General features: G+C 37.7%; 1 protein-coding gene across 2 annotated transcripts; it reads left to right on the plus strand.

Annotated features, from left to right (window-relative positions):
* Positions 1 to 399: 399 nt before the first annotated feature.
* On the plus strand, positions 400 to 24751 carry LOC114246231 (protein rolling stone). 2 transcript variants are annotated; one of them, XM_089727844.1, is made up of 6 exons: positions 400 to 565; positions 17371 to 17521; positions 17995 to 18206; positions 20318 to 20464; positions 20809 to 21036; positions 22062 to 24751. In XM_089727844.1, the coding sequence occupies exons 1-6, from the start codon at positions 517 to 519 to the stop codon at positions 22211 to 22213; spliced, it is 939 nt and encodes a 312-aa protein (XP_089583970.1). In that variant the 5' UTR covers positions 400 to 516; the 3' UTR covers positions 22214 to 24751. The 2 variants fall into 2 exon arrangements, with proteins under 2 accessions (XP_089583970.1, XP_089583971.1); XM_089727845.1 differs by lacking the exon at positions 400 to 565 and adding an exon at positions 5108 to 5332.
* Positions 24752 to 26617: the final 1866 nt, after the last annotated feature.

The following is a 26617-nucleotide window of genomic DNA, read 5'->3' on the forward strand; positions in this document are numbered from 1 at the left end:
TCCGCACGGGTAGGTACCACCACTCTGCGTATTTTTGCCGTGAAGCAGCAATGCTTTTCGGTTTGAAGAGTGGGGCAGCCGTTGTACCTATACTGAGACCTTAGAACTTATATCTCAAGGTGGGTGGCACATTTACGTTACAGATGTCTATGGGCTCCAGTAACCACTTAACACCAGCTGGGCGGTGAGCTCGTCCATCCAAGCAATAAAAAAAGGAAGATGTATTTAGGTTTAGTCCTGCTTCCGAATCCTCAAAACGGATGAAAGTTCGAATAATCGTTAGGTTTTAGTGAAAACGCAAGTGATTTCAATATATTTTTTTATTTAAATTAAACTTGCACTCGGTGTACATCCAGGCTAGTTGGGAAGTAATAATGACGGACAGTACTGCGTACATATGTTTCCGTGGCTACAGGCTACAGTCGCCGCCGAGCGCGCGCTCCACACGCTACACTCAAACAAAAATGTAATTAGCACGCTGCACGCAGCAATAACTTTTGACACTAATAATACGAAATGTGCAAAAACGTCGTCTTAATCCCCTTGAAATCATCTGTGGATCCAGGTAATGATTTTTTTTTTTACTTTCGCTAATATTAAATTTTGTAATAGGTATGATCAGTTTTTTTCAATTAATCGTGTATGAAATATTTCCTACTAATAAATTTCGTTTCAAACATACAAAAAAGTATCGAAATATAAATAATAAACCAAATTTAATAATACAACATTCGATTATTATAAAAACACAATAATACGCGGAGAATTAAATTAGATAGTATCCTACAAAAGTTTTTAAATCTCAAAATATATTTTTAAACCAAACCAAAACAAGTTTATTTGTCAGTAGAATTTTGAAATATGAAATTTGTACATTATCTATCTCATGTAATGCAGAAGGACCTAAACGCATCAAACGAAACTAAACAAAGATGTTTTTTTTAACACATTTATACGTTATACTTTCCGTAATAACATTAAATTTGACCTCATAAATTCTAAAGTAGGTATTCGAATTGTAGGAAATTGTAAACACAAAATTAAACTACACATAGGTATTGTGTTTAGCCCTCAAAAAATAGCTTTCGTTGTTAAATTTTGATGTACCGCCATATTTTGAAACATCCTATGCATAGAATATAAGGTTATTTTTATTGCCTTAGTAGGCCGACGAGCATACAGCTGACTGGTGATGAGTGGTCATTGTCTCTGATGGATCTCAGAAATTCCAAGCTCGCACAGTTAATTCGCAGTCTACAGCTGAATATTCTATCGACTGATTCGACTATACCGTAATTTGAATGCTATGATAGCTTTATTCAATTTTTGAAGTCGTCGTGGCCTAAAGGATAAGACGTCCGGTGCACTCGTGTTGAGCTATGCACCGATGTTCGAATCTCAGGCGGGTACCAATTTTTGTAATGAAATACGTACTCGACAAATGTTCACGATTGACTTCCACGGTGAAGGAATAACATCGTGTAATAAAAATCAAACCCGCAAAATTATAATTTGCGTAATCACTGGTGGTAGGACCTCTTGTGAGTCCGCACGAGTAGATACCACCGCCCCGCCTAGTTCTGCCGTGAAGCAGTAATGCGTTTCGGTTTGAAGGGTGGGGCAGCCGTTGTAACTATACTGAGATATTAGAACTTATATCTCAAGGTGGGTGGCGCATTTACGTTGTGGATGTCTATGGGCTCCAGTAACCACTAAACACCAGGTGGGCTGTGAGCTCGTCCACCCATTAAACAAAAAACAAAAAAATATATATTTTGAAGCATCCTATGTATGGAATATAAGGTTCTTTTTATTGCCTTAGTAGGCCAACGAGCATACAGCTGACTGGTGATGAGTGGTCATTGTCGATGGATTTCAGAAATGCCAAGCTCGCACAGTTCATTCGCAGTCTACAGCTGAATATTCTATCGACTGATTCGACTATACCGTAATTTGAATGCTATGATAGCTTTTTTCAATCAAACTACGCCTAACACGTCCTATTCGCAAGTAAATTTACACAATTAAGGATCACCGCTGTATACAAATTAAATCCGGACGTAATTCATAAGTTTGTGACTTCAGGTAGCAGTACTAACATGGAGTCTTCCCTGAGTTCTTGTATCTAGTCAGTTAATACAAAGTTGACCGTGAAAGAGACATCTACCGTCATCCCGTGAACCGATATTAAAGAATTAAAAAAAAAACATTTTTTATGTGCTTAAAGTGAAATCAAGGACGACATCCACGATGAAGGAAAATATAATCAAACTCGCGTAATTTTAACTGTTACAGCAAGTAAAAGCTGCTAGTTAATAGTGAACAATGTCCTACCATTCCGGCCGAAAAGCAGACACGATTTCCAGTTCGAAAAATAGTACACAATCAGAGATTGAAGTTAGTATTTCTCGAACATTTGACATGACTTGTGAATCATATATGGCGTTTAATATTTCAAAAAAGGTTTCAAAAGAGTAAATATAATCGTTAACTTTTTGCATGGGCGGAGCATCACGGTCGTTGTAGATGGTGACTGTTCTGATACCATGACTATTAATGCTGGCGTTCCACAAGGTTCGGTGCTCTCCCCCACGCTTTTCATCCTGTATATCAATGACATGCTGTCTATTGATGGCATGCATTGCTATGCGGATGACAGCACGGGGGATGCGCGATATATCGGCCATCAGAGTCTTTCTCGGAGCGTGGTGCAAGAGAGACGATCTAAACTTGTGTCTGAAGTGGAGAACTCTCTGGGGCGAGTCTCCGAATGGGGTTAATCGAACTTAGTTCAATTCAACCCGTTGAAGACACAAGTTTGCGCGTTTACTGCGAAGAAGGACCCCTTTGTCATGGCGCCGCAATTCCAAGGAGTATCCCTGCAACCTTCCGCGAGTATCGGGATACTTGGGGTCGACATTTCGAGTGATGTCCAATTTTGGAGTCATTTGGAAGGCAAAGCCAAGTTGGCGTCAAAAATGCTGGAAGTCCTCAACAGAGCAAAGCGGTATTTCACGCCTGGACAAAGACTTTTGCTTTATAAAGCACAAGTCCGGCCTCGCGTGGAGTACTGCTCCCATCTGTGGGCCGGGGCTCCCAAATACCAGCTTCTTCCATTTGACTCCATACAGAGGAGGGCCGTTCGAGTCGTCGATAATCCCATTCTCACGGATCGTTTGGAACTTTTGGGTCTGCGGAGGGACTTCGGTTCTCTCTGTATTTTGTACCGTATGTTCCATGGGGAGTGCTCTGAGGAATTGTTCGAGATGATACCGGCATCTCGTTTTTACCATCGCACCGCCCGCCACCGGAGTAGAGTTCATCCATACTACCTGGAGCCACTGCGGTCATCGACAGTGCGTTTCCAGAGGTCTTTTTTGCCACGTACCATCCGGCTATGGAATGAGCTCCCCTCCACGGTGTTTCCTGAGCGCTATGACATGTCCTTCTTTAAAAGAGGCTTGTGGAGAGTATTAAGCGGTAGGCAGCGGCTTGGCTCTGCCCCTGGCATTACTAAAGTCCATGGGCGACGGTAACCACTCACCATCAGGTGGGCCTTATGCTCGTATGCATACAAGGGCAATAAAAAAAAAAAAAATTATTCAACCCTCCAATGGATTTCAAGAGCAGTTATTTACTATGTGCTTGTTTTTTTTATTTATTGCTTAGATGGGTGGACGAGCTCACAGCCCACCTGATGTTAAGTGGTTACTGGAGCCCATAGACATCTACAACGTAAATGCGCCACGCACCTTGAGACATAAGTTCTAAGATCTCAGGTATATTTACAACGGCTGCCCCACCCTTCAAACCGAAACGCATTACTGCTTCACGGCAGAAATAAGCAGGGTGGTGGTATCTAACCGCGCGGACTCTCAAGAGGTCCTACCACCATTGTTTTCTATTAAGATCTATTAACTGTGGCATTTTCGCAAACTGTAAATATACTGATCATGGTGATGGCGATAGGCGACAATTGAATACACCCAAACTGATATTAAGACAAATTGTCTTCACTTCTGATTGTGCCTTGATGTTGCTTTTTAACCAAACCACCGAAACTAGATCAAAATTTGAATTTATAATAGTTCATCAACACCTCATTTGTTTCAATTGAATGTATACCACGTGAACATTCAATAAATATTTCTGGCAATGACCTGGGCCACTTGTAAATTAAAAATCTCACCATTTGGCAATTCAACCAATTGCTTTAAATTACTTGTCCATTTATTGTAGAACACAAATAATTCTATTGAAGACTGGAATTTTTTTGCGTCAATAGTCACTACTAATTGTTCGTGGGCCTTAATAGCTTACACAGAGCTATAGTATTTATTTTTTATTTTTTACGATTCACTACAGACAGAGAAAACAACGCACACCAAGACAAGTTGTAATAATCAAGTATATTAACCGTAATATCTACATATTTAGATATGCATATATGCAACTATTGTGATTGAGTTCATAAAGTACAACGGGCGGTATAATATTGAAACATAATAAAAAGAAAAACGTATTGTTTCATATTTATTTAATATATCATGCTGAATGAAATGTTTGAAATTTGCATTACAATATGTAGCTTATACTCGTAGTGTGAAACAAATGTACCCATAAATATGCATTTATACATATAAAAAGAATGTTTTAATAATACGTATGTACATCCTCATCGCATCGATGGTCAATATGCATTAGAGAGAAATGAATGGGTTAAAAATGTATACAGTGGATATCACGTACCTACTATCAATTACACTATCAATTGATCGACTCGAGACCATGAACCGACACCTACTAGGTGAGCTCACGGGGCTCAAACCTGACGATGTTGCTAACACGAACCCTAACAAAAGCCGTACTTCGCAAAATCTACCACCGGATTGGATACGCGACCCACTGAACAAAATTAGCAAAGCACAATGTTTTCTTCCTTGTTCCGTTATTATTTTATTTTAATAAGACATTATTTCAACAAAATACAATATGACCTGCACGAGCCTTGAAATTAAGAAAGAACCAAACTGTCTATGGACGGATTCTAATTCTAGTAGCTGTATAGATTTTAAGAACTAGCTCGTAGCGGTCTAGTCCGCGACGCCGCAGTGATAAGCCGAACGAGGGCACATGCGCACACAGCCTTTTATAAACATTGAACATAAGAATTCTACACATCGGTCGCTACAAAAGCAGAAATTTAACTCTCGAGCGTTCATCGTATAATGCATTTGTATAATCAAACGAATTCGCGACTCGAATTGGACACGTTTTGAAATTCGAGACCTTATGATATCAGGAAAAATGAAGTTACCGAAATTGGATATCTGTAAGTCGACGCTGTGAACTTTTTATATGGCACAAGTATTCTTGCACTTAGCTACATGTGACGTGAGTGTAAAGTAAGAACCAATATTAGTTAGTCTTCATTAATATTACACATAGCTCACACTCAGAATTTAGTAAATTATTGCAATATTATGATTCATATCTTTCGGAACTAATTACGTGCACTGGTAAATAATAAATTATTATAATATATTGTATTATTTCGTAAATGTTTCCTCACACGTTTGAAAATTAATATTTAATATCATTTGTTACGGTGGTTGGCAGAAGACCACTAAATCCACCTGGTTTTCAAAGTTAAATGAATTAATATCATGAATTTTCTGCATTGAGTTTAGATTAGAAAATAAGATATTTAAAATAAATTTCTTATATGGCTTAGTAATAATGAGTCAGATTGCCATGACTAGAACTAACAAAATTTTATAGTAAAAGAACTGAAAAACAATGTGTAATCAGCCTTTCCGTCTGTCAATACACAAAAATAAACATATATATTATCTATGCCCAGCGGAAATTAAACAAGCGCCTTCTGATTAATTAAATTTTTTTATTAACATTACATTTAATACTCGTAGTCTGGCATAGACTATACAATCTAAAAAAAACTATTTTAATAGTCTATATAATATGGAAGAAGGGAACTGTAAATTCATATTATTATTATTTAAATTCGAGACCGAAGGCTTTATCTTCATCATATTTGTATACATGTATAACAATATGTAAAAATATATTTTTTAAATAAATATATGTATAGCAAAGAAAGTTAACGAATCCAGAATTCCCATCATCGCAAGAAAATAATCAGCTGCGTTGCGAATCCCTGCAAACATTACGAATACTAACAGTTCGACTTTTTTTTTTATTTCTATTTGCAAATCTAGGCCACGTGTAATTTTCTAAGAGATTCGGGTCAGGAGCACTCCGGTGCACTATTTAGAATATGTTTTGTTGTTTTAAAGAATTTAATAAATTTAATAGCATTTATCTCTTTTAAAATGTTTAATCGAGGAAAAAAACCTGTATAAAATTCATTTGAACCTTCTAAGCGTTTGTATGAAATTGAAACTGAGTATGTATGAGTTACATATTACGTCTAATCCGCGTTGTACGAATCTGTACATAATATAATAATGATACTGTCAGCATTTGTTCTACTAATATAACAAACTAATAATAGATGCTTCCAACGTGAAATAACACAAACTTATAAAATTCAGCTCTATGCAACTCATATGGACTGAGCTTTTTTTTGGAGCAAAATAAACAAAATTTATGGATATGTAGATTCTGAAGCACACGTGTTAAAAAAGAGCAACTTCCCTCCGTGACCCATGCTGTTTATTATTCGCTGGAAATTCCGGGGATTAAATTTCGCGGCTCTGTCAAAGTGGGTCTCGGATCGCCCGCCGAGGGAAGAGGAAGAGGTGCACTCAGCGCGGAGCCCTTGCTACTTTCCCCAGCCCGCCCAGGTTGAACTCTGTTTAGACTCGGACGCGGGTTAAGCGACGACGGTTTTAATCGATTCAACCCCGATTTACCCCACCTATCGCTAGCAACGTTTTCCTCCTGACACAAATAATACTTGCTTTAATAAATTTAGCAAATAATACTTGCTAAATGAAAAGGAAGTCTTATCCTTTAGAACACGACTTCTTATAATTAATTTCATCATATATTTTTATTTGTATTTTCATTTAATAGCCCGCACGGTTACTTAGAAGCGTTCTGCCTATTTCTACCTAGAGTCAAGCGTGCGGATTTGAAAGAGACCGTTGTTGAAATTTCGAACTCATGGGCCAAGTTAACCGACTTCACGTCGTGATATCTATGGGCTCCGATAACCACTAAACAATAAGGTCGTCAGTTCATTCTCCGAACTATTCAATAAAATGTCAAATAAATCAAACCGGTAAAAGTATCAATATTTGAACAATTTCTGTTGGAATCTTTTTTGATTTAACAAACGAGATAATGTTAATTTTGCAATGAAACATCCTTAAGATTTTCCTGTTTATAATGTGACTTCATTCCATCCTAAATATTTGTCCCTAACTGAAATACAGATTCAATTGCATAGCCGTGGTTCCTCTGTACTAGTTACGTGATAAATCCCGTGTGTCAAGGCTGCAGCAATAACGTGTCCCCCATAAGGCCACAGATCACTATCACGGAAGCTGTATTGTTAAGCGAACCGAACAAAAAACACAATGCCGATTTTAAAAAATACTACAATATTAATTGAATGAGAAATTATAATATAATTTCAGCTACATACTATACACATACATACTACGTAATTGTTTTTAGGTACGGAGTAGATACAAGAAATATAATTTCCTTAATAGGCTTTTTATATTATATGTACCTGAAACATCTTTCAAAAGCATCTTAACATTTTTTGTGTCCGCAAAATGATGAGTTTAACGTAGGCGTTTATAAAATGAATCAAATAAAACATGAAACTTAACCCCAAAACTGATATTAATAATTATCAGGCAAAATGATGGTAAATTATCTCTACGTGTCATGAAAATTGATTCCCCAAAGTCAACAATTTATTATTTCATTGAAAGTTTTAATGCAAAAATAACGGCTGTTCAAATTGTATGGCATATGTATATTGCTGAATTGATTAATGGGAGACTGCCAATTATTATGGGTAAGTACGTTGAGCGGTTAAATCCATTACGTATTGTTCGAGTAATTAAACTACAATGAAACATTGATCTCCACTTGAACTGTCTGCCTCTGTAGCGAGCCTTATTTTATTTATTCTGTCTAGCGTGTTTCCGTTGTATATCGATTTAGTTTTAGTTGAAAACCGCTAGTATAAAACTCTAAGAACGCTGGGCATTCGCCGAGAAATACCTTAGTCGCCTTTTACCGAAAGTAAATCTAGGACGACAAATAGATTTGGGTTTTTTTTTTGTGGGGCTCGTCACAGAGCATTAAACTTCACTTTCATGCTAAAATTAATTAGCTGTAATTTTATTTTTAAGTTACCGACTAGTATAGTTATTGTCTAAAGTATTTTCTATATTCTCTATATACTAACATTTACAATATTTTCATTTTTAATCGGGCTTCTTCAGTTGTTATTTGTAGATAAAAGTATGACTCTTTTATCTAATTGTGAAAATTCTTCAAGTACTTCGAGTACTATTCGAGTATTTGGGATAGCAGCTCTCATGCAAATTAAGCTTCTTTAGAATCGTCATTCAAATTTTGTATTTTATTTGGCCAAGGTCCATTTTTTCCCTTTCTATTCGCTGGTACCATAAGAGGCTATTCCAGTTAGGCTGTGACTGATAGATGTGCTCACAGGGCTCGCTCGTTGCAGAGCAGTGCTTCGCAGAATCTACCACCGGATCAGAATCGCGACCCACTGAGAAGACCTGGCGAGAAACTCAGTGGGATAGTTCACTCATCGAACTCTTGCATTCGTATCGAGCCTTGCAACTATACTGGTGTTCGTATCCCACAAGCTGGTCTATATTTTTGTAATTAAATACAAAACCAACACATTTTCACGTAAGCCTTTCATAATTAAGGAATAACATCGTGTAATAAAAATCAAACCCGGAAAAACTATAATTAAAGATGGTGGGGCTTTTTGTTAGCCCGCAAGAGTAGGTATTACTACTCTGCCTGTATCAGCCTTGAAGCAGTAATACGTTTCAGTTTCAAGGGTGAGGCAGTCGTTGTGTAGTCTTTGGCTACGATGTTGCCGTTTAGTTTACAAAAAGGGAAAGTAATTTTGTTATAAATGCTTTGAATTCTATCAATCAAAATATGCAACCATGATATCAATGCATCTTTGCCAGCGCTGTGGTAATACACGCTCTTCATGAAGAACTCACTTTGTAGTGCTGTGTAGAGTAGTGTAGAAGGTACTGAATTTGTCCCGGCCATGGACTTGTCCAAACTTATGAAAAAGTTTAGTCTCTCAGTCTATGAGCCCAATGTCTGATGAGTACGGTGGATGATCCAACACTTCCAGCCTTGGAATTGAAGTTTAGAAATCGTCTACTGGGCGTATGAGGTCGAGCGTTGTCGTATAAGAGCAACGGGGGCGAGCGATTAACCAAGGCTGGCCGAAGATTCGCGACCTTCTCTATTATTATGTTCAATTCCCCACAGTGCACATCCGCAGTAATGCTGGTGCCATTTGGTAAGAAACCTTGACGAATTATACCGGCACTAGCACCTATGTACACTATATATATTCCCAAACCAGGATCTAACCAACACGATAACCCCTTAAGATTTACAATGAAAATAACCCAGTTTTTATCGTAAATAACAATCATTCTACTGTCGCCTTTAATTCGTCGTTGTTGACGTTTAGTTTTGGGCGACCACGGGGCTCATTTTATAGATCAAGATTTCCATATCGTAAACGTTCAAACCAAATAACAAGTCGTGCGTTCGTTTGTAGTGTTCACTCCGAACAGCATTAATGTTGTCAGCCATTTGCGCGACATTGGTACTGCGACGGAACTCGTATTCCATAATTAGTATATATATATACAGACTAAGTATATATATATATATATACTTAGTCTGGCCATAAATACTGTTACAATTAAAAATAAACAAAATATTACATTTGAATTTGGAATCTGTCATTTTTATACGATTGCTCATTGAGTTTTCTCATTTTGGCGCCAATACTATGCTACCGTCACTCTAGCGCGCTGGCACCAGGAGGACGGGACGGCGCGACGGCGGCTGCGGACTGCGATGCGGTCCGCATTTTCGTCGTCGCTGTCGTGGCCGAACATACTGTTGAAGAGCAACCCGGTCGGCGGTATATCGCGTTCCGACCCGGCAGGCTGGTTCTGGCCCAGCGGGGTATACCGAAACACCAGCGGCACCGCCCGGGCGGCCTGGTAGGGCCGCCGTACCGCGGAGACCGACGTCGTTGGTCGTCGACTATCGCCTCGACGACCCGTCGGTCGGGCGTCCTCGGGGTGGCGCCGCGTGTCTGGTTGTAGTGTTGACTGCGGGAACCCCCCTACTCTAATCAGGTTCTGACCCCGGACGGAGATCGGACGTCGGGTGTAAGAGTGCAGGGGAGTCGTTTAGTAGGTGGGCCCTAAAATCCTTGGGCCCACGATCTGCTCTCAGCACCTGCAGATCGTAGAGTCTCACATACCCCGCGCGCCCCCTAGGCGCGGGGACCTCGTAAGAGGTTCGGCCCCAGGCCCGAAAAAAAAAAAAAAAAAAGACTTGCAGCCTATAAAAGACGTACTGGTCATTTCTTACCGATAATTTAAAAGAGAATAGGGTGGTAAAATCGAAACAACTACTGAAGCGGTATGCAAAGGGAGGTCATAGAAAATTTTTGTTTACGGATGAGAAATTTTTTACAATTGAGCAACATTTTAACAAACAAAATGACCGTATTTATGCTCAAAGCTCTAAGGAAGCTTCCCAATTAGTCGAAGGGGTGCAACGTGGGTACTATCCGACTTCAGTGATGGTTTGGTGGGGTATTAGCTATGAAGTAGTGACTGAGCCATACTTTTGTGAAAAAGGTATCAAAACATCGGCACAAGTGTAGCAAGATACCATTCTTGAGAAGGTAGTGAAGCCCCTTAACAACACCATGTTCAATAATCAAGAATGGTCCTTCCAGCAAGACTCGGCGCCAGGTCATAAAGCTCGGTCTACGCAGTCTTGGTTGGAAACGAACGTTTCGGACTTCATCAGAGCTGAAGACTGACCGTCGTCTAGTCCCGATCTTAATCCGCTGGATTATGATTTGACCTATCTGAATATTGATTTAAACTTTATTCAATAAGAAATAGTAATTGAGATACGTACTATTTTTATCTTTTTTTTCTACAAGAAAGTAGCATTAGAGACGACTGCTAATGTAATTAGTAAGTTTGTTTACCGTATAGTCCCTATGAGATAGTAATGAAAAATCGCTTCTTTCCGCGTTAAGAATGCATAGTGCGGATTTCATATTATAATAATTTATCCGAAAATTGGTTGAACTAATAGTATTTAACTTATAGTATTTATGGATACGGATTGTTGAGTTCTTTATAATTTTTCATATTAAATTCTATTATCTTTATTTTTAAAAACCTTCTACTAATAAGTATGAATTAACATTAATTTTAACGGCATATTCTTATCAAATTATGCATTAAAATGGCTATAAATTGTTAATATATTTAAAGATTTAAAAAGATAGTACAGTTTAATTTAATTCAGAATTGATAGAAGAATCTACCTTTTTATAAAAAAAAATGTAATATGTTATTGTTTCTTGGTGAGAAAAGTGGATGCGCATATTTTAATTAAATTAAAGTAAGTTAATGCAACGTATAGAAGAATTAAATTATCCATATTATGATCATAAATAAGATAATAAATTAACTTTTTTGTGTCGGCGGCCTGATCTCTTGAGAACCTCGCGTCCTCGGTCCCATACAACGAAAATGAAAAGAAATTTGTTTATGAGACCCACTAACGACTGCCCTACACACTATTTCTGAGCATCCCAAAGAAGAGCTAGTGTATTTAGGAACATAATACGCACCTTAACTTTAATCGTTAATCATTTGTTGTTTTATAACTGACTTGTTGCTTGATATTCTATTGACATTTCTTCTTTTCTTTTTACTTGTTAAATTTTAATTTCAGGTATGTTTTCGTTAGGTATCCTTTTTATTTTTATTATTGTATTCCATCTTCGGGCCGATGAATTGCCAATGTTATGTACGCCGTTATTGTCACATGCATCAGGCCACAAATTAAATAGTTTTATTTTCAATGTTAAATGTTTGTGATGTGGCAGTACTTTTTTTAATATCCACCGCCTCCTACGAGATAGTGAACTCGCAAAACTTGAAACTTGTCTTCCACGACTCGACGCAGACAAGCAAAATTTTTCCTAAATAAAGAACTTTTAAGGTAATTTTATAGTAATTATAATCAAGTTTTTTTCTTTATACCTTATATTTTGTTATGCTCAATAGACTTGATATTATTGGCAACTTATCCCTGAAATTGAATAGTGTAGGTATCGTTGCTTTGCAGGGCATGAGAGCCGACCAAAATTTGTATCTAAAGTAGAGCTCTCCGACAACAGTATTCGAACTGAATTAAATTGCATTAACTTTAATTAATTGGATATAGATTTACGACGCAATTGATGCGAAAATGAACCCGGTCATCATAGCCTCGCAATAAGAAGTTATTGTTGTTCCAGTTGTTCAAGACAGGAACCATATGGATGATAAAGTCGAGTTGGCTTATCAAACATTAGGAATCCTGTACTACTTTAATTTCTAAGCAGCGGCTCTTCTTCTATTTCTTTTTGGCTTCAAACAGCAGAGCGCCGTTCGTATTCATAATCTCGTACGGGTATAATAATATTACGTACGGTATAATGGAGATTTTGAAATGTTTAGGGAGGGAATTTGATTGTATCCGTATTTCGTAAAGCATATTCCAAGTTCTCTAGGATGACGTTTTTTTTTTTATATTTATAATAGTTAGACTAATTTTAAGCATAGAACGTGGTCTACCGAATTCTTCATCAGTTTTTTTATTGCTTAGATGGGTGGAGCTCGCAGCCCATCCGGGTGTTAAGTGGTTACTGGAGCCCATAGACATCCACAACCGTAAATGCGCCACCCACCTTGAGATATTAAGTTCTAAGGTCTCAGTATGCAGTTACAACAGCTGCCCCACCCTTTCATTCCACAAAATTCCAAATTCCACAAAACCCCATAGTGTATCGCTATCAATTCTAAAAAGTTGTTATTTTTTTTTACTAATAACACCTTTGTATACACCCCTTTTCCAATATTACCTTATAGATTTAATAAAGCAACAGTAATTGCCATTTTTAATTTGACCGACGCCAACCTTTTAAACAACCCACAGCGCGTGTGAAATACAATGAACTTTGTCTCTTTGTTTTAACGTGCATAATTTCATCGTAATTTTAGGTGATCCTGGTCCGATTTTAAAATAAAACTCTGCATTAGGCAAGGTAATTATTTAGGCCATTTAGGCAGGCAACGCCTTGGCTCTGCCCCTGGCATTGCTGAAGGCCATGGGCGACGGTAACCACTCACCATCAGGTGGACCGTATGCTCGTCTGCCTACAAGGACAATAAAAAAAAGTTAAGTAAAAAGTCGAAATTAAATAACAACAACACTGTGTCACAAATCCTAAAACTAACACAGGTGAAATCGTGGATGTAGTTAGTTTTTTTAACACAATTTAATTATCAGTCATGGATCCGTGACCACGAAAACTATAAAGCGTTGGAAACTATGAGAAACAATATAAATTTTAAGTATTATAATTTTAATTATGTATAAGATTCGCGACCAGGCTACTGAGTTCACCTACTTACTCGCTTGGAGAATCTAGTATAACCCGTCGAGGTTACTAAAAGAAGTAGGAAAAAAAGGATTCTCGAAAACCGTAGAAAATACCTATTTATCTATTTAAGATTTATCTATCTGATACTCGTATGTCTATTTACCACTTTACAAAACTAATAATTGAGAACTGAAATCCTTATCGATATACTAACTGGTCGATATATCTGGGATACTTTGCAAGCTGTAGTACTGCTAGTGAAAGTCATGAATTGTGGACGTGGTTGATATCATACACTTGCAAATCGTCCGTGCAAACGGCTTAAAGCCCAAAGAATTTCAGTGGTCGGTATTAAAACAAATTATGGAAACTCTTCCCCCGATTTTTTTTTATTGCTTAGATGGGTAGACGTGCTCATAGCGCACCTGGTGTTAAGTGGTTACTGGAGCCCGTAGACATCTACAACGTAAATGTGCCACCCACCTTGAGATATAAGTTCTAAGGTCTCAGTATAGTTACAACGGCTACCCCACCATTCAAACCGAAACGCATTACTGCTTCACGGCAGAAATAGGCGGGGTGGTGGTACCTACCCGTGCAGACTCACAAGAGGTCCTACCACCAGTAATTACGCAAATTATAATTTTACGGGTTTGATTTTTATTACACGTTGCTATTCCTTCACCGTGGAAGTCAACCGTGAACATTTGTTAAGTACGTATTTCATTAGAAAAATTGGTATTCGAACGGGATTCGAACACCAGTGCATCGCTCAACACGAATACACCAGGCGTCTTATCCTTTAGGCCACGACGATTTCAAATCTTCTCAGCGGGTCGCGATTCCGATCCGGTGGTCGATTCAACAAAACACTGCTCTTGCTAGGGGCTAGTGTTAGCAAATTGGACAGGCTAAGCCCCGTGAACTCTCCTACGCGCTCGCTGAACCCAATATAACCAACCCCTCGAGGCTACTAGCATGGGTAGCCCAAAAAAAAACAATATAACTAGAATCCCACATACGGCCCCTATTAACTAATCCACATGTAATTAACACACGCGGACTGAATAAGTAAATATACATAACACGTAAACCGAAGATTTCTAACAACTGTATTTGCAGACTTTTTGTTTTTCTTGCATAATCATATCAAATCACATGCCCCGGGCGCACACTGATTAAATTTTCGTTGGGAATGTAGGCGTTCCTAATTTATGAATGCGTTAGGAGATTTTGATAATGTTCTAATTTTCTTGTTCCTTCAAGCGACCTGGTATCAATTAGGTACTGGAGTACTACTAACGTTATTCTTCTTCTTCTCCATCGCTCCCTCATTGCTGAAGATCGTGACTCCGTTTTAGCTTGTCTACTGTCAGCCTCCATCGGTTCCGGTCAGTTGCCTGGTGTAGTGCAGCGCTATTACTAACGTTATTACGCAATATTTTCTTTTTCGCATTTTATTATTATTACACAGGTTTATTCCATTATCGTGGAAGTTGTTTATAATCATGTGTTGGGTGTGTATTTAATTGGAGAGAATCGTATCGCCATCGTACCTTCGACGAATACTGTGACTGTGAAAAACTACAACGCTCATTACATTATAGTATCTTATGAAAACATATTGAAGCAAACCATGTTCCCTTTTCTTCCAACGTACCTAGATAGAATATAACTTGAACCCATAACGTGTATTAATCCGCACGTATTCGTTATGCTAAAAGTTTTTAAGTAATAATAATTAAACTAATACCTATGAAATACTGATAGAGAATTCGGTAGACCACGTTCTATGCTTAAAATCAGTCTTAAACTCTTATAACAGTGCTATTATAATATAAATTAAACAAGTGACACAAATCAAATCAAATCAATAGTTGGAAAAATAACGACATCAAATATGAAATCGTTGATTATAAAGCAGTCAATGGCACTTTCATACTCTTATCGATTGAACCGTGAACTCCACATTCATTCATTTTTAGTATTAAGTCGTATGTGGTGATTCAGGTCAAAGAGATGTTTATTTTTGCAAAGTCACATTATTTGGAGTGGTTGGCCTGATTGGTGATGAATGGACCTCTGTGACGTATTAATAGTAGATGTACGATACTGCGACATTGAAGTGGCAGTGGGCAGGACACATCGCTCGTAGAACGGATGGCCGTTGGGGTCAGAAAGTTCTTGAGTGGCGAACGCATACTAAAAGACGTAGCGTGGGTAGGCCTCCCACAAGATGGACCGACGATCTATTGAGGTTCGCGGGGATCCGCTGGATGCAGGCGCAGGACCGGTCTTTGTGGCGAGGCTTGGGGGAGGCCTATGTCCAGCAGTGGACGTCTGTGGGCTGATAAAAAGTACGATTTCATTATTGCAGTCAATGAACAAAAAATCGTAGACTATTCTTGATGTGAACCTCATGATTCTCGTCGCCTCATCGACATCGTCGTCGACTTTTATCGCAGGGTCAAGCGTTTGTTAATTAGAGCGGTTAATAAGTGATCGCGTGCAGCTCGTTGAGGCTCACGTGATGTAAATTCAATAGATTTTATTTGCAATGTCTAGGTTAGTCATTTTACGATGCTCTAAGACTGCGATATTACTCAGCGAACCCAAAATTATAAATTACTGTAAATACGTAAATTTTTTTTTTTTTTTTTTTTTTTTATTGCTTAGATGGGTGGACGAGCTCACAGCCCACCTGGTGTTAAGTGGTTACTGGAGCCCATAGACATCTACAACGTAAATGCGCCACCCACCTTGAGATATAAGTTCTAAGGTCTCAGTAGTTACAACGGCTGCCCCACCCTTCAAACCGAAACGCATTACTGCTTCACGGCAGAAATAGGCAGGGCGGTGGTACCTACCCGTGCGGACTCACTATAGGTCCTACCACCAGTGAAGAAAGTTTTTTTTTTTTTTGCATCTATTCAGTACCTAGCTCAAGTATCTGTAGGTTTCGGTTTGAAGGGCGCAGGAATAGGCATCATTCCAATACAAATAAGGGTAAAGTATCTTTGGTAATTATTGAACATCAGGTGTAGTGGGAACTGAATTAGTCTCGTTCCTCCCATCTACGCTAAAAAAACTGATAATGTCAATGCTCATAGGTTCGCAACTGTGAGTACTCGTTAATATATTCCACGCTCTATACATACAGGACTTTCTTTGGTATTAAAATGACTAACTTCTCCATATACCTTCGGCGATAACTGGAATGATCGGGCGATGTAATATGCATGTCCTACTGCTACATATCAACCCTGAAATCCTTTTATCTCGCTTCAAAAAAGAAGGAGGTTCTCAATTCGTCTGTTTTTATTTTTATTTGTATATATTACCTCAACACTTTTTTCTCTGTGAACCAATGTGGTTACTTTTGTTTTATATTATTTCAATGCTGGTGTTTCTCATCTGGTCGCATTAAGATTTTGACCATTACTTTATAAATTTGTGTCCTTATTAAAGCATATTTAATTGACTTCGACTACATTGATGATTTTCTCATTTTATTATGTTGAAGTCGGAATTCGTTTTTGTTAAAATTTTGTATTTTATTTAGCTGCACGATATTCAGCGAAACGGCGTGGCTAAGCTAAAATTTCTTTAGCTTGAAAAGTTTAGTTATGCTACGAATTACCCAACATTGTTTTCAGCAATGCAGAAGTCTTGCAAACCAGCGATGCTTGGCCGCATGTGGCAAGCCAGTAGCCGAGCTCTTAGCTTGGATCATTGGCCTTCTCACCGCTTTGGCTGTTGCCAGTGGCAGAAGAGGCAACAACCTTCCACATATTATATTCTGTACAGGTAATTAATAAGCATTTAAAATAAAATAAATAGAATATGATATTATGGTAGACTGATCGTTGGTAGCAAAATGAAAATAATATACTAAGATTTACCATTAGCAGTTAGCTATCTGTCAATTAGGCTTCTATACGTCTGTGTATCCAATGAAGAAGGTCAGAGATCACGGAGCGCCTTATTGTGAATTGCAGGATTAAAGACACGTTAAAGGCATATACGAGACTCGGGATCACAAGTTTATGCTCTACGATCAAAATTGACTAAATCAAAGAAAACTCTTAAATTGATTTATAACTTGTTATACTTGCCACGGTAGATCAATGATTCGAATATTGCTTTTTGGACCTTGTATATGTAAAAATTCTTGAAATGGATGCCAGCATGAGAGGGATCAAGCTAAAGCTTACGTAAACGGTAGCTCCACTTTTCGATGATGTGTACCGCCTTAACAAAAGATACACTTAAATTTTCAGGTGGATACTATTTATTGTGGTATTGGCCATTAACATTGCGAGTTTTGCTTGTCAGCGCATCCCAGTGAAGTATCACGGACTGAAATTGGAACTAAATTACTTTAAATGGTTCATTTACCTCACTAATTGGGGATTTATGCTGATATCTGTTCAAGCAGCTCTCGCACTTGGCGTCGTGTACTACTATAAAAACGACCGGAATCTTAATCTAAGTAAGTAACTATAGATACTAAGTTCATATAAACGGGAATTTCTAAGCGAATGATTACTTTTTACGATTACAAAACGATTACTTGTTAAACAATATCCCCGCTGTTATCAAAACCTATATATGTCAAAGCGTAAATCAATTCAACGCTCATCTATTGAAGTAGTATAGGTAATTTGTGTTGAATGGAGACACCCCGTCCACCTTTATGTCTTCGACTTGAATAGAATTTTGACAGCAAGCCCTATGGTCTTACAATGTATACTAACTACCATTAGGAAAATTAATGACAACTTCGTATTTTCTTCGGTCTTCGCAATTTGTAGACATGATTAAAACTACTTAAACGGTTTTATCTCGAGTTTTTTATTGTCATTATACGACCACGGACTACTTTGTCACTACGAAATCTGTATTGCAAACTCTTCTTTTTCTCCACCTTGTCCCACTGGTTGGGGTCGGTACAGCTAATTTTTCTCTTCCATTCTCTTCTATCAGCCGTCATCTCAACACTCACTTCTCTCTCTCTCTCTCATATCGTCATTCATACACTCCATCCATGTCTTTTTCGGTCGTCTTCTTCCCCCTCTACCTTGCACTACAATTTCCATACATCTCCTAGTCACATGCATCTTCTCTCTACGCATCACATGTCCATACCACGCTAACCGTCCGCTCTTTAATTTGTTGATTACCGGCTTCAAACGGACGTCAAATAATATACTGACAATAAAAATACAAGATTTAAACGTAAAAGTCGTTTTGATTGACAAATTGTTTTTTTTTTATTGCTTAGATGTGTGGACGAGCTCACAGCCCACCTGGTGTTAAGTGGTTACTGGAGCCGATGAACATCTACAACGTAAATGCGCCACCCACCTTGAGATATAAGTTCTAAGATCTCAGTATAGTTACTCAGTAAATTGATAGAACTCGTCTTAGAATTGACCAATGTCAAGATCCTCGCGTGGGTGTCTCTTACATAAAACATTCCATGTGCGGCGCAATTTCTTGAGCGGCTCAATTAAACCGAATGATTCGATCGCGTGCTGTCATCAACATCAGCGGCGATTCCTGTAAGTCAACGGAACACGTGCCTTATCCAGTTAATTTTGTCTCCATTTTTAATATTCCATTTAACACATTAAACTATTTTCACGACGGTCAGCTTTTTATTTATTTATTGCTTAGTTGGGTGAACGAGCTCACAGCCCACCTGGTGTTAAGTGGTTACTGGAGCCCATAGACATCCACAACGTAAATGCGCTACCCACCTTGAGATATAAGTTCTCAAGTATAGTTACAACGGCTGCCCCACCCTTCAAACCGAAACGCATTACTCATTCACGGCAGAAACAGGCAGGGTGGTGGTACCCATCCGCGCGGACTCACAAGAGGTCCTACCACCAGTACCAGCTTTGATAAAAACAGTTATTCCTATGAAATTAATGAGTGCGTTTTAGAAATTCGGGTATTTGAAACCAACATAAATATCTAACAGCCCATTTTCGGTATTCAATTTATCGACAGAGCGCGCTCGGGTCATGAACGGTTGATTGGGTACAATTTTGCGTCAATTAAGACCCCAGTCGAGCGCGGTACTACTGTACATTGTGCTCGAATTATCCTTATTGGTTCCTCATTCTTACTTTGACACTGTTAACTCATCTTTGTAAACTAGTATACAAAAGCTGTCATTGACATCTCCTTTTAGTCAATTGACGTAGAAATAGTATAATTTTCGTGTTTTGTATTTAAGACTAGCGACACGCCCTCGCTTCGCTTCGGAAACATTAAATGTTACTATTGATAGCTGAGTCCCGCGATTTTATTGTCGTACTACGGGTGACGCCGCGGGGCGAAGCTAGTCAAAAAAAAAAAACGTTACTCCTTATATCATCAGGTACCTATCAGTGTAAGTCTCGTTAAAATCGGTCCAGCTGTTCCAGAGATTAGCCGGAACAGACAGACAGACATACAAAAATTGTAAAAAATATTATTTTGGTGTGTGTACCGATATATTCATATGTATGTTGTGAACTCCAATTTTATTTACATGTATAGATAATTGTTTGTTTAGGACTAATAATTTTTGTAGCCTTTTTTTCCTCTTAGCTTACGATGAAGATGATGTTCCTATACCGATGTCTCGTCGTAAACGTACCCCAATTTTATGCCGCGTGTATTGGCTCACACAAAACGTCGCTACAGACCTCGCCTTCGTCATCTCTCTTGTTTACTGGGCCCTAGTGTATGACCCTGGTTAGTGCAAACAGTCTTAATCGTAAATATGTATTTTGCGGGATAAACCGATACTTGAATATTTCTCTAGACTTTGGTAATAATATTTTATATATTTTTTGTGGTAAATTACGACATATTTTTTTTTATTTTTAAAAAAATCTACAAGTCAAGCTTCAAATAAGAGGCTATAAAAAAATGATATTGCAAAATCTAAAATTTATACATATTTGTAGAGAGAGAGAAAGAGAGAGAGAGAGAGAGAGAGAGAATGAGAGAGAGAATATACTTTATTGCACGCTAAAACGCAATTGACATTAAAATATAATCAAACAATATAACCTTAACATTTGTTTTTTCTTTAGAAATCCATGAAATAAATGCAATAAATCTTCTTGTTCATGGTGGAAATTCCGCGATCATGTTGTGTGAGCTGGCTGTCACAGCACACCCCATTAGGATGGCTCATGCAATGTACGGAGCCGGAGCAGGTCTTGCTTATGGACTCTTCAGTGCATTTTACTGGGCAGTAGGGGGCACGGACAGACTTGGACAGGCTGCTATATATCCCACCCTGGATTGGAATAAACCAGGTAAATAATGAAATAGTATTTAATTTACTACACTCTACTACTACAGACAACACTATTCATACAGTACTCTGTCGTATATAAAAAATACGCGGCTAAAAAAAACTAGTTTGACTAATTCGAAAGAGTAAAAAGCTTTTGGAACTTCTCGATAATTCATATCTGCAATACAATACAATGCAATACATACATCAAAAATAGATAACACAAGTATAAATTTAAAAATTAGTAAAAAAAATATTATCAACAATATTCCTTCAAGTTTCCTATTTATAACCATTGAAAACTCCGACCCGTGCGGATAAGATGCTCGGCTTATTTATGTGGAATCAGGCTGCTGGAGGGCTTCAAAGCACCATGCTGGGGCTGGAACCATGCAAGCAGCTGGCAAATTTTCTAAGCAATTATGTATATAACACGTTTATCATACCCGATATTGTGAACCGAATGGTAAACAGTCGACGTCGACCTAAACACGTCATTGCGAATCCTCCCGATCCATTAACGGTGCTTTTAGGTACCTCAAGCACCGGTCTCCGTCCTCGTCGAACCTGTCGCTTGCGACAAAGGGCTCGACGAGCGAATTTCCCATAGACACAGCCCACTAAGTTTCTCGCCGGATCGTCTCAGTGGGACGCGTAGATTCTGCGAAGCACTGCTCTTGCAAGGGCCAGTGTTAGCAACACCTCCGGTTTGAGCCCCGAGAGCTCACCTACACGCTAGAGTAACGGTTATATAGCCTCTCAAGGCTACCAACATAGGTAGGAAAAAAAAACACTTTTACATGAACGACTTCCATGCATAACATTTTATACACAATCAATTAAACATGACAACACTTTTTGTAATTAATGGTGGCAGGACGTATTGTCGGCACATTCTAATGTGTGTGTGTAATTCTGCTGTGAGGGAATCATGCGTTACAATGATAAGTAATTCAGTAGAAACTCAATTATAGTTTTTTTTACGTGTATGAAGGCACAGCGTTTTCAATCAGGGGCGTACTAACATTAACTATTTTTCTTCAGCCGCTGCATTTGGCTTCGTCGCTCTGTGTGCTGTGGTGCTGGTGATGGCTCACGGCGTCGCGACCTGCCTAGCCGTAGTCCGTTTGCGTCTCGCCAAGCGCCTGTACGCAAAACGCGCGCAATCCGACAGACTCACCCTACCGACACATTGATATAGTGTCGTGTGGCGTCTAGCTCCTAGACTCCAACGCAGAGTTAATTCAAAGTATTGCTAAACGGACATTAACTATCCAATTTCCGTCAGTGATTTATTAATTAGGTAAGAGTAGGATTTTGGGTACGTAATATTGCATTTATATTTTATGGGACATAAATGCATAGAATAGTCATAGTCTAATACATTATCAATTGAAAATCAAGTCGATTTGTACCTTGAATGCATTTTACAATAGACGAAACAAATTTGAATTAAAATAACTATGTCGGAAAATCATTTGAATCGAAAAACGATGTGGTTATGATTACATAAAATGTTCCTTTCATGCCTCGAAAAAACACTTGTCTTATTCTTTATGCCTACAAAGACAGATGAGGAGCAAACGGTCAACTTTGGTGACGAGTGGTCACGGTCGCCCGTGGACAGCAGCAAAAGCACAGCGAAGTTGTTGTCCACCGCAAAGATTTTTTTCCGAACCTCATTTGGACAAGAAACACAGGGTCGTTCATTCCAGGTATGTGTCAAAAAAGATCTCTGGAAACGCACTGTGAATGATTCAACAGTTGTAGGTATATCGACGATATGTGTGACTACTGAATAGTAACTCTTAAAGACTTAAAAGTTTCAGAATAACTTATTAGGTTGGACATAGGAAATGATCAGTATTGTAACAATTCTATGTATAAAATAAATTACTGGCACCTTTGGAATGTATTGTGATGGTTTTGATATCTCATGGAAAAAGTTCCTGTATGTTTTTTTTTTTTTAATTTAATTTATACTAATGACTTTTGTTGTTCTTTCTTTGATATGTTAATTATATAATTTTATGAATTCCATATTTAAATATGAAAACTTTTTTGTTCATTTTTCTATTATCGCTGTACTGGTTTACGCATACATTTGCAGCTATAAGAAAACAGAATATCATATTGTTTTATTGCTATATTTTAGTACTTAGTACATAATCTACCACGGGTTCTGTATACTTCTAGTTTAACTAATAAAAATTATCCATTTAATCAAATCATAACTTTACTGAATACAAGAAACAGCAGACATTGGATTTAAATTTTTTATTTACACAACTGTAATATTTATTTCTGTATGTTGTATTTATACTAAGAATAACTTTGATCTGATAATAATAAATTAGACTTTATTAAATTATATTCTAGCAATATTAACATAAAGCACAGCATAAATATTGCTTAAGATGCACAGAACATTGATCACGTAAAGTATTAGCCGATATAATTATATTGTTAATTTCATTAGTAAATAAATAAGAAGTCGTCGTGGTCTAAAGGATAAGACGTCCGGTGCATTCGTATGTAGCGATGTAACGGTGTTCGAATCCGGCAGGCGGGTACCAATTTTTCTAATGAAATATGTACTTAACAAATGTCCACGATCGGCTTCCACGGTGAAGGAATAACATCTTATAATAAAAATCAAACCCGCAAAGTTATAATTTGTGTAATTACTCGTGGTAGGACCTCATGTGAGACCGCACGGGTAGGTACCACCACCCCGCCTATTTCCGCCGTGAACCAGTAATGCGTTTCGGCTTGAAGGGTGAGGCAGCCATTGTAACTTATACTTGAGACCTTAGAACTTATATCTCAAGACGGGTGGCGCATTTGCGTTGTAAATGTCTATGGGCTCCAGTAACCACTTAACATCAGGTTGGCTGTGAGCTCGTCCAATCATCTAAGCAATAAATAAAAAAAAAACGACTTCACTGTTAGTGCTCTCACTAGAAGCGAAACATAGAATGTTTTTTTGCATATTTTGCAATTTTATATTTTTCATTTAAAATTAACTAAAAATATGCATTTGCTGAAACTATTTCAATTCTTTCTTTCGTGACTTATCAATGAATCCTTTTGGTGATATTTATCATAAACAAATTTCTTATGAATAACAGATTATCGTATGTTTATGATTCAAAAGTATTTTATGTAATGTATTATATTAAATTGCAATATTGTAAACAATACGTAATTTATCATAGAATTAAGTGTCTCGTATTGTGATGATATGTATGTATGTAATTGTTAATAATTGTATTCCTTTAAACGCAATGAGCTTAGCTTAATATCGCGAGCAATAGCATAAAACGTAAGATATAATATCTTGTGAAACTTTAAGCGAAAAAGGTTTTTGAAGACGTAATTTACGAAAATATATTAAAGAAATATACATACAACCAAATAAATGAATTTTTCCATATAAACTTTCTCATTAGAATGTTTTTCAATTGGACTGCTAAAAATATGTAATACGCTTCTTTATTAATAAAATCACGGTGTATGTGCAGTAATGGAAGAAAAAATAGCGTACTTCTTATGAATGTTTCTATCACAATCTAAAGTATCGACAGAATCTCAAGATCATTCAAATTGAGGCAAGTTCCTAATAATATATTTTACGATAAGTTTGTAAGTAATTGTGTTTGATTAAGTAAAATGAATAATGTCTACACTAAAACTACAGCATTGTGTCATAATTAAATGGATTTTACGTTAGATATTTTTCGTTTTTTAGTTAAATCTGTTTAACAAAATACATATATATGTGTATAAGAGGATTACAAACATCTCACTTTCCAATAACAATTTCATCAAAACCCAAATACCCCAAAAAAAGGAACAAAACTAATAAAAAATAGAACATCTTACAAATTAAACAGAAATCGACAGAGCTTCTGCACCCAAAAACCTTAGAAAGCTTAATAAGGACGAGCTTTTTATTGAGATGGAAAACAAAAAAAAATGTTAAACGATATTATAAAATACCAATGCTCTTTGAGTATTGTTTCGATAATCGATTTTTTAGAACATATCCATTTTTTACAACATATCCTAATAATTTTATTCTATTAACTATCCTGCGTATAAATCTATATTTTTTATTTTTTTATTGCTTAGATGGGTGGACGAGGTCACAGCCCTCCTGGTGTTAAGTGGTTACTGGAGCCCATAGACATCTGCGACGTAAATGCGACACCCACCTTGAGCTATAAGTTCTAAGGTTCTATATAGTTATACAGCAATATAGTTATAGTATTTAGCAAACTATAGGCATAATAATAGGTATACACCCCCTGTATTATCCCCATGCCCCGTTCAGCTCTTCCTGACGAATGGGTTCAGTAACCATGGCAACCGTCGTGAAGAAAGACCACAACAACGAAGGCTTTTGTAAGTAAAGAAGGAGTAGAAGAAGAGTTTATAAGAGAACGGTTTATGTAAGTAAGTAGAAAAGTAAAGAAGGACACTCCAGTGCGAATTCAGACGGGTTATCACGAAGGGTAGTGGACAAATGGTAGACAGATAATCCCCATTAAAGGGCTAGACCGAGAGTTTTAGTTAAATATTTCTTAGCCTTAAAATCTTCTAACCTTAGCCATTTTTATATACGAGTATTAAATAACAGACAATAAATAATAAGCTTATAATAAAACTAAACACGCACCAAAACGAACCGCCTTCACCTTGAACGAGGTTGCGGTGAGGTTGATCGCACGCACTGATAGGTCCTACATACAAACAATGTATACACATTATTACGTATTCAAAGAAAATTTAAAATATTTTATTATTATGATATCAGGACATGAGCTATTGATCCATATAGTTGTACCTAAAAGTACAACCAGATAAAAATAGGCAGTACAGAAACAGTAGTACTCGAGACTATTACAATTAAACGATTTAGTGGGCTAATATTGATTTACATTTGATTTAAAGATCATTACAGTTAAGATTATCTGGACTTTCCTTTTAGTTAGGTAACAACTTCTCTTCGTCAAATCTATCAGTATACGATAATATATGTCGGAGGAGAAACGCTGAAGGAATGTTTTTAAAAAGTGTGACGTCACCATTGCTGACGTCACGGTCATTAAGTTCTCGACGATGACTCATGTTTGGGCTTCCGAAACAAAACTTCAGTAGAACTTTGTGAGCTGCGTATATTTCACGAAAAGCATAACAACATTCCACAGAGATCCGTACTGTACTACGGCTTGGACACGAATGAATCAGCGCTTTTTTTTTTTTTTCCTACCTATGCTGATAGCCTTGAGAGGCTATTTCAGCTTCGCCCTAACGTTTGTAGGTGAGCTCGCGGGGCTCAACCGGAGAGTTGCTAATACTGACTCTAGCAAGAGCAGTGCTTCGCAGAATCCACCACCGGATCGGAAACGCGACCCACTGAGAAGATCCGGCGAGAAATTCAGTGGGTTGTGTCTATGGGTTAGTTCGCTCGTCGAGCCCTTCGTCGCAAGCGACGGGTTCGACGAGGATGGTGACCGGTGCTTGTGGTGCCTAAAAGCACCGTTAATGGATCGGGAGGATCCGTAATGACGTGCTTTGGGCGACGTCGACGGTTT

The sequence above is a fragment of the Bombyx mandarina genome, chromosome 05 (genome assembly GCF_030267445.1).
Source record: "Bombyx mandarina strain Sakado chromosome 05, ASM3026744v2".
In the NCBI taxonomy this organism is placed as follows: domain Eukaryota; kingdom Metazoa; phylum Arthropoda; class Insecta; order Lepidoptera; family Bombycidae; genus Bombyx; species Bombyx mandarina.

Coding starts and splice junctions, on each gene's coding strand:
- LOC114246231 (XM_089727844.1), top strand. CDS start 517: ATGTGCAAAAACGTCGTCTTAATCCCCTTGAAATCATCTGTGGATCCA. Junction 20,465..20,808: donor GGCCCTAGTGTATGACCCTG/GTTAGTGCAAAC, acceptor TTTTTTCTTTAG/AAATCCATGAAATAAATGCA. Junction 21,037..22,061: donor CCTGGATTGGAATAAACCAG/GTAAATAATGAA, acceptor ATTTTTCTTCAG/CCGCTGCATTTGGCTTCGTC.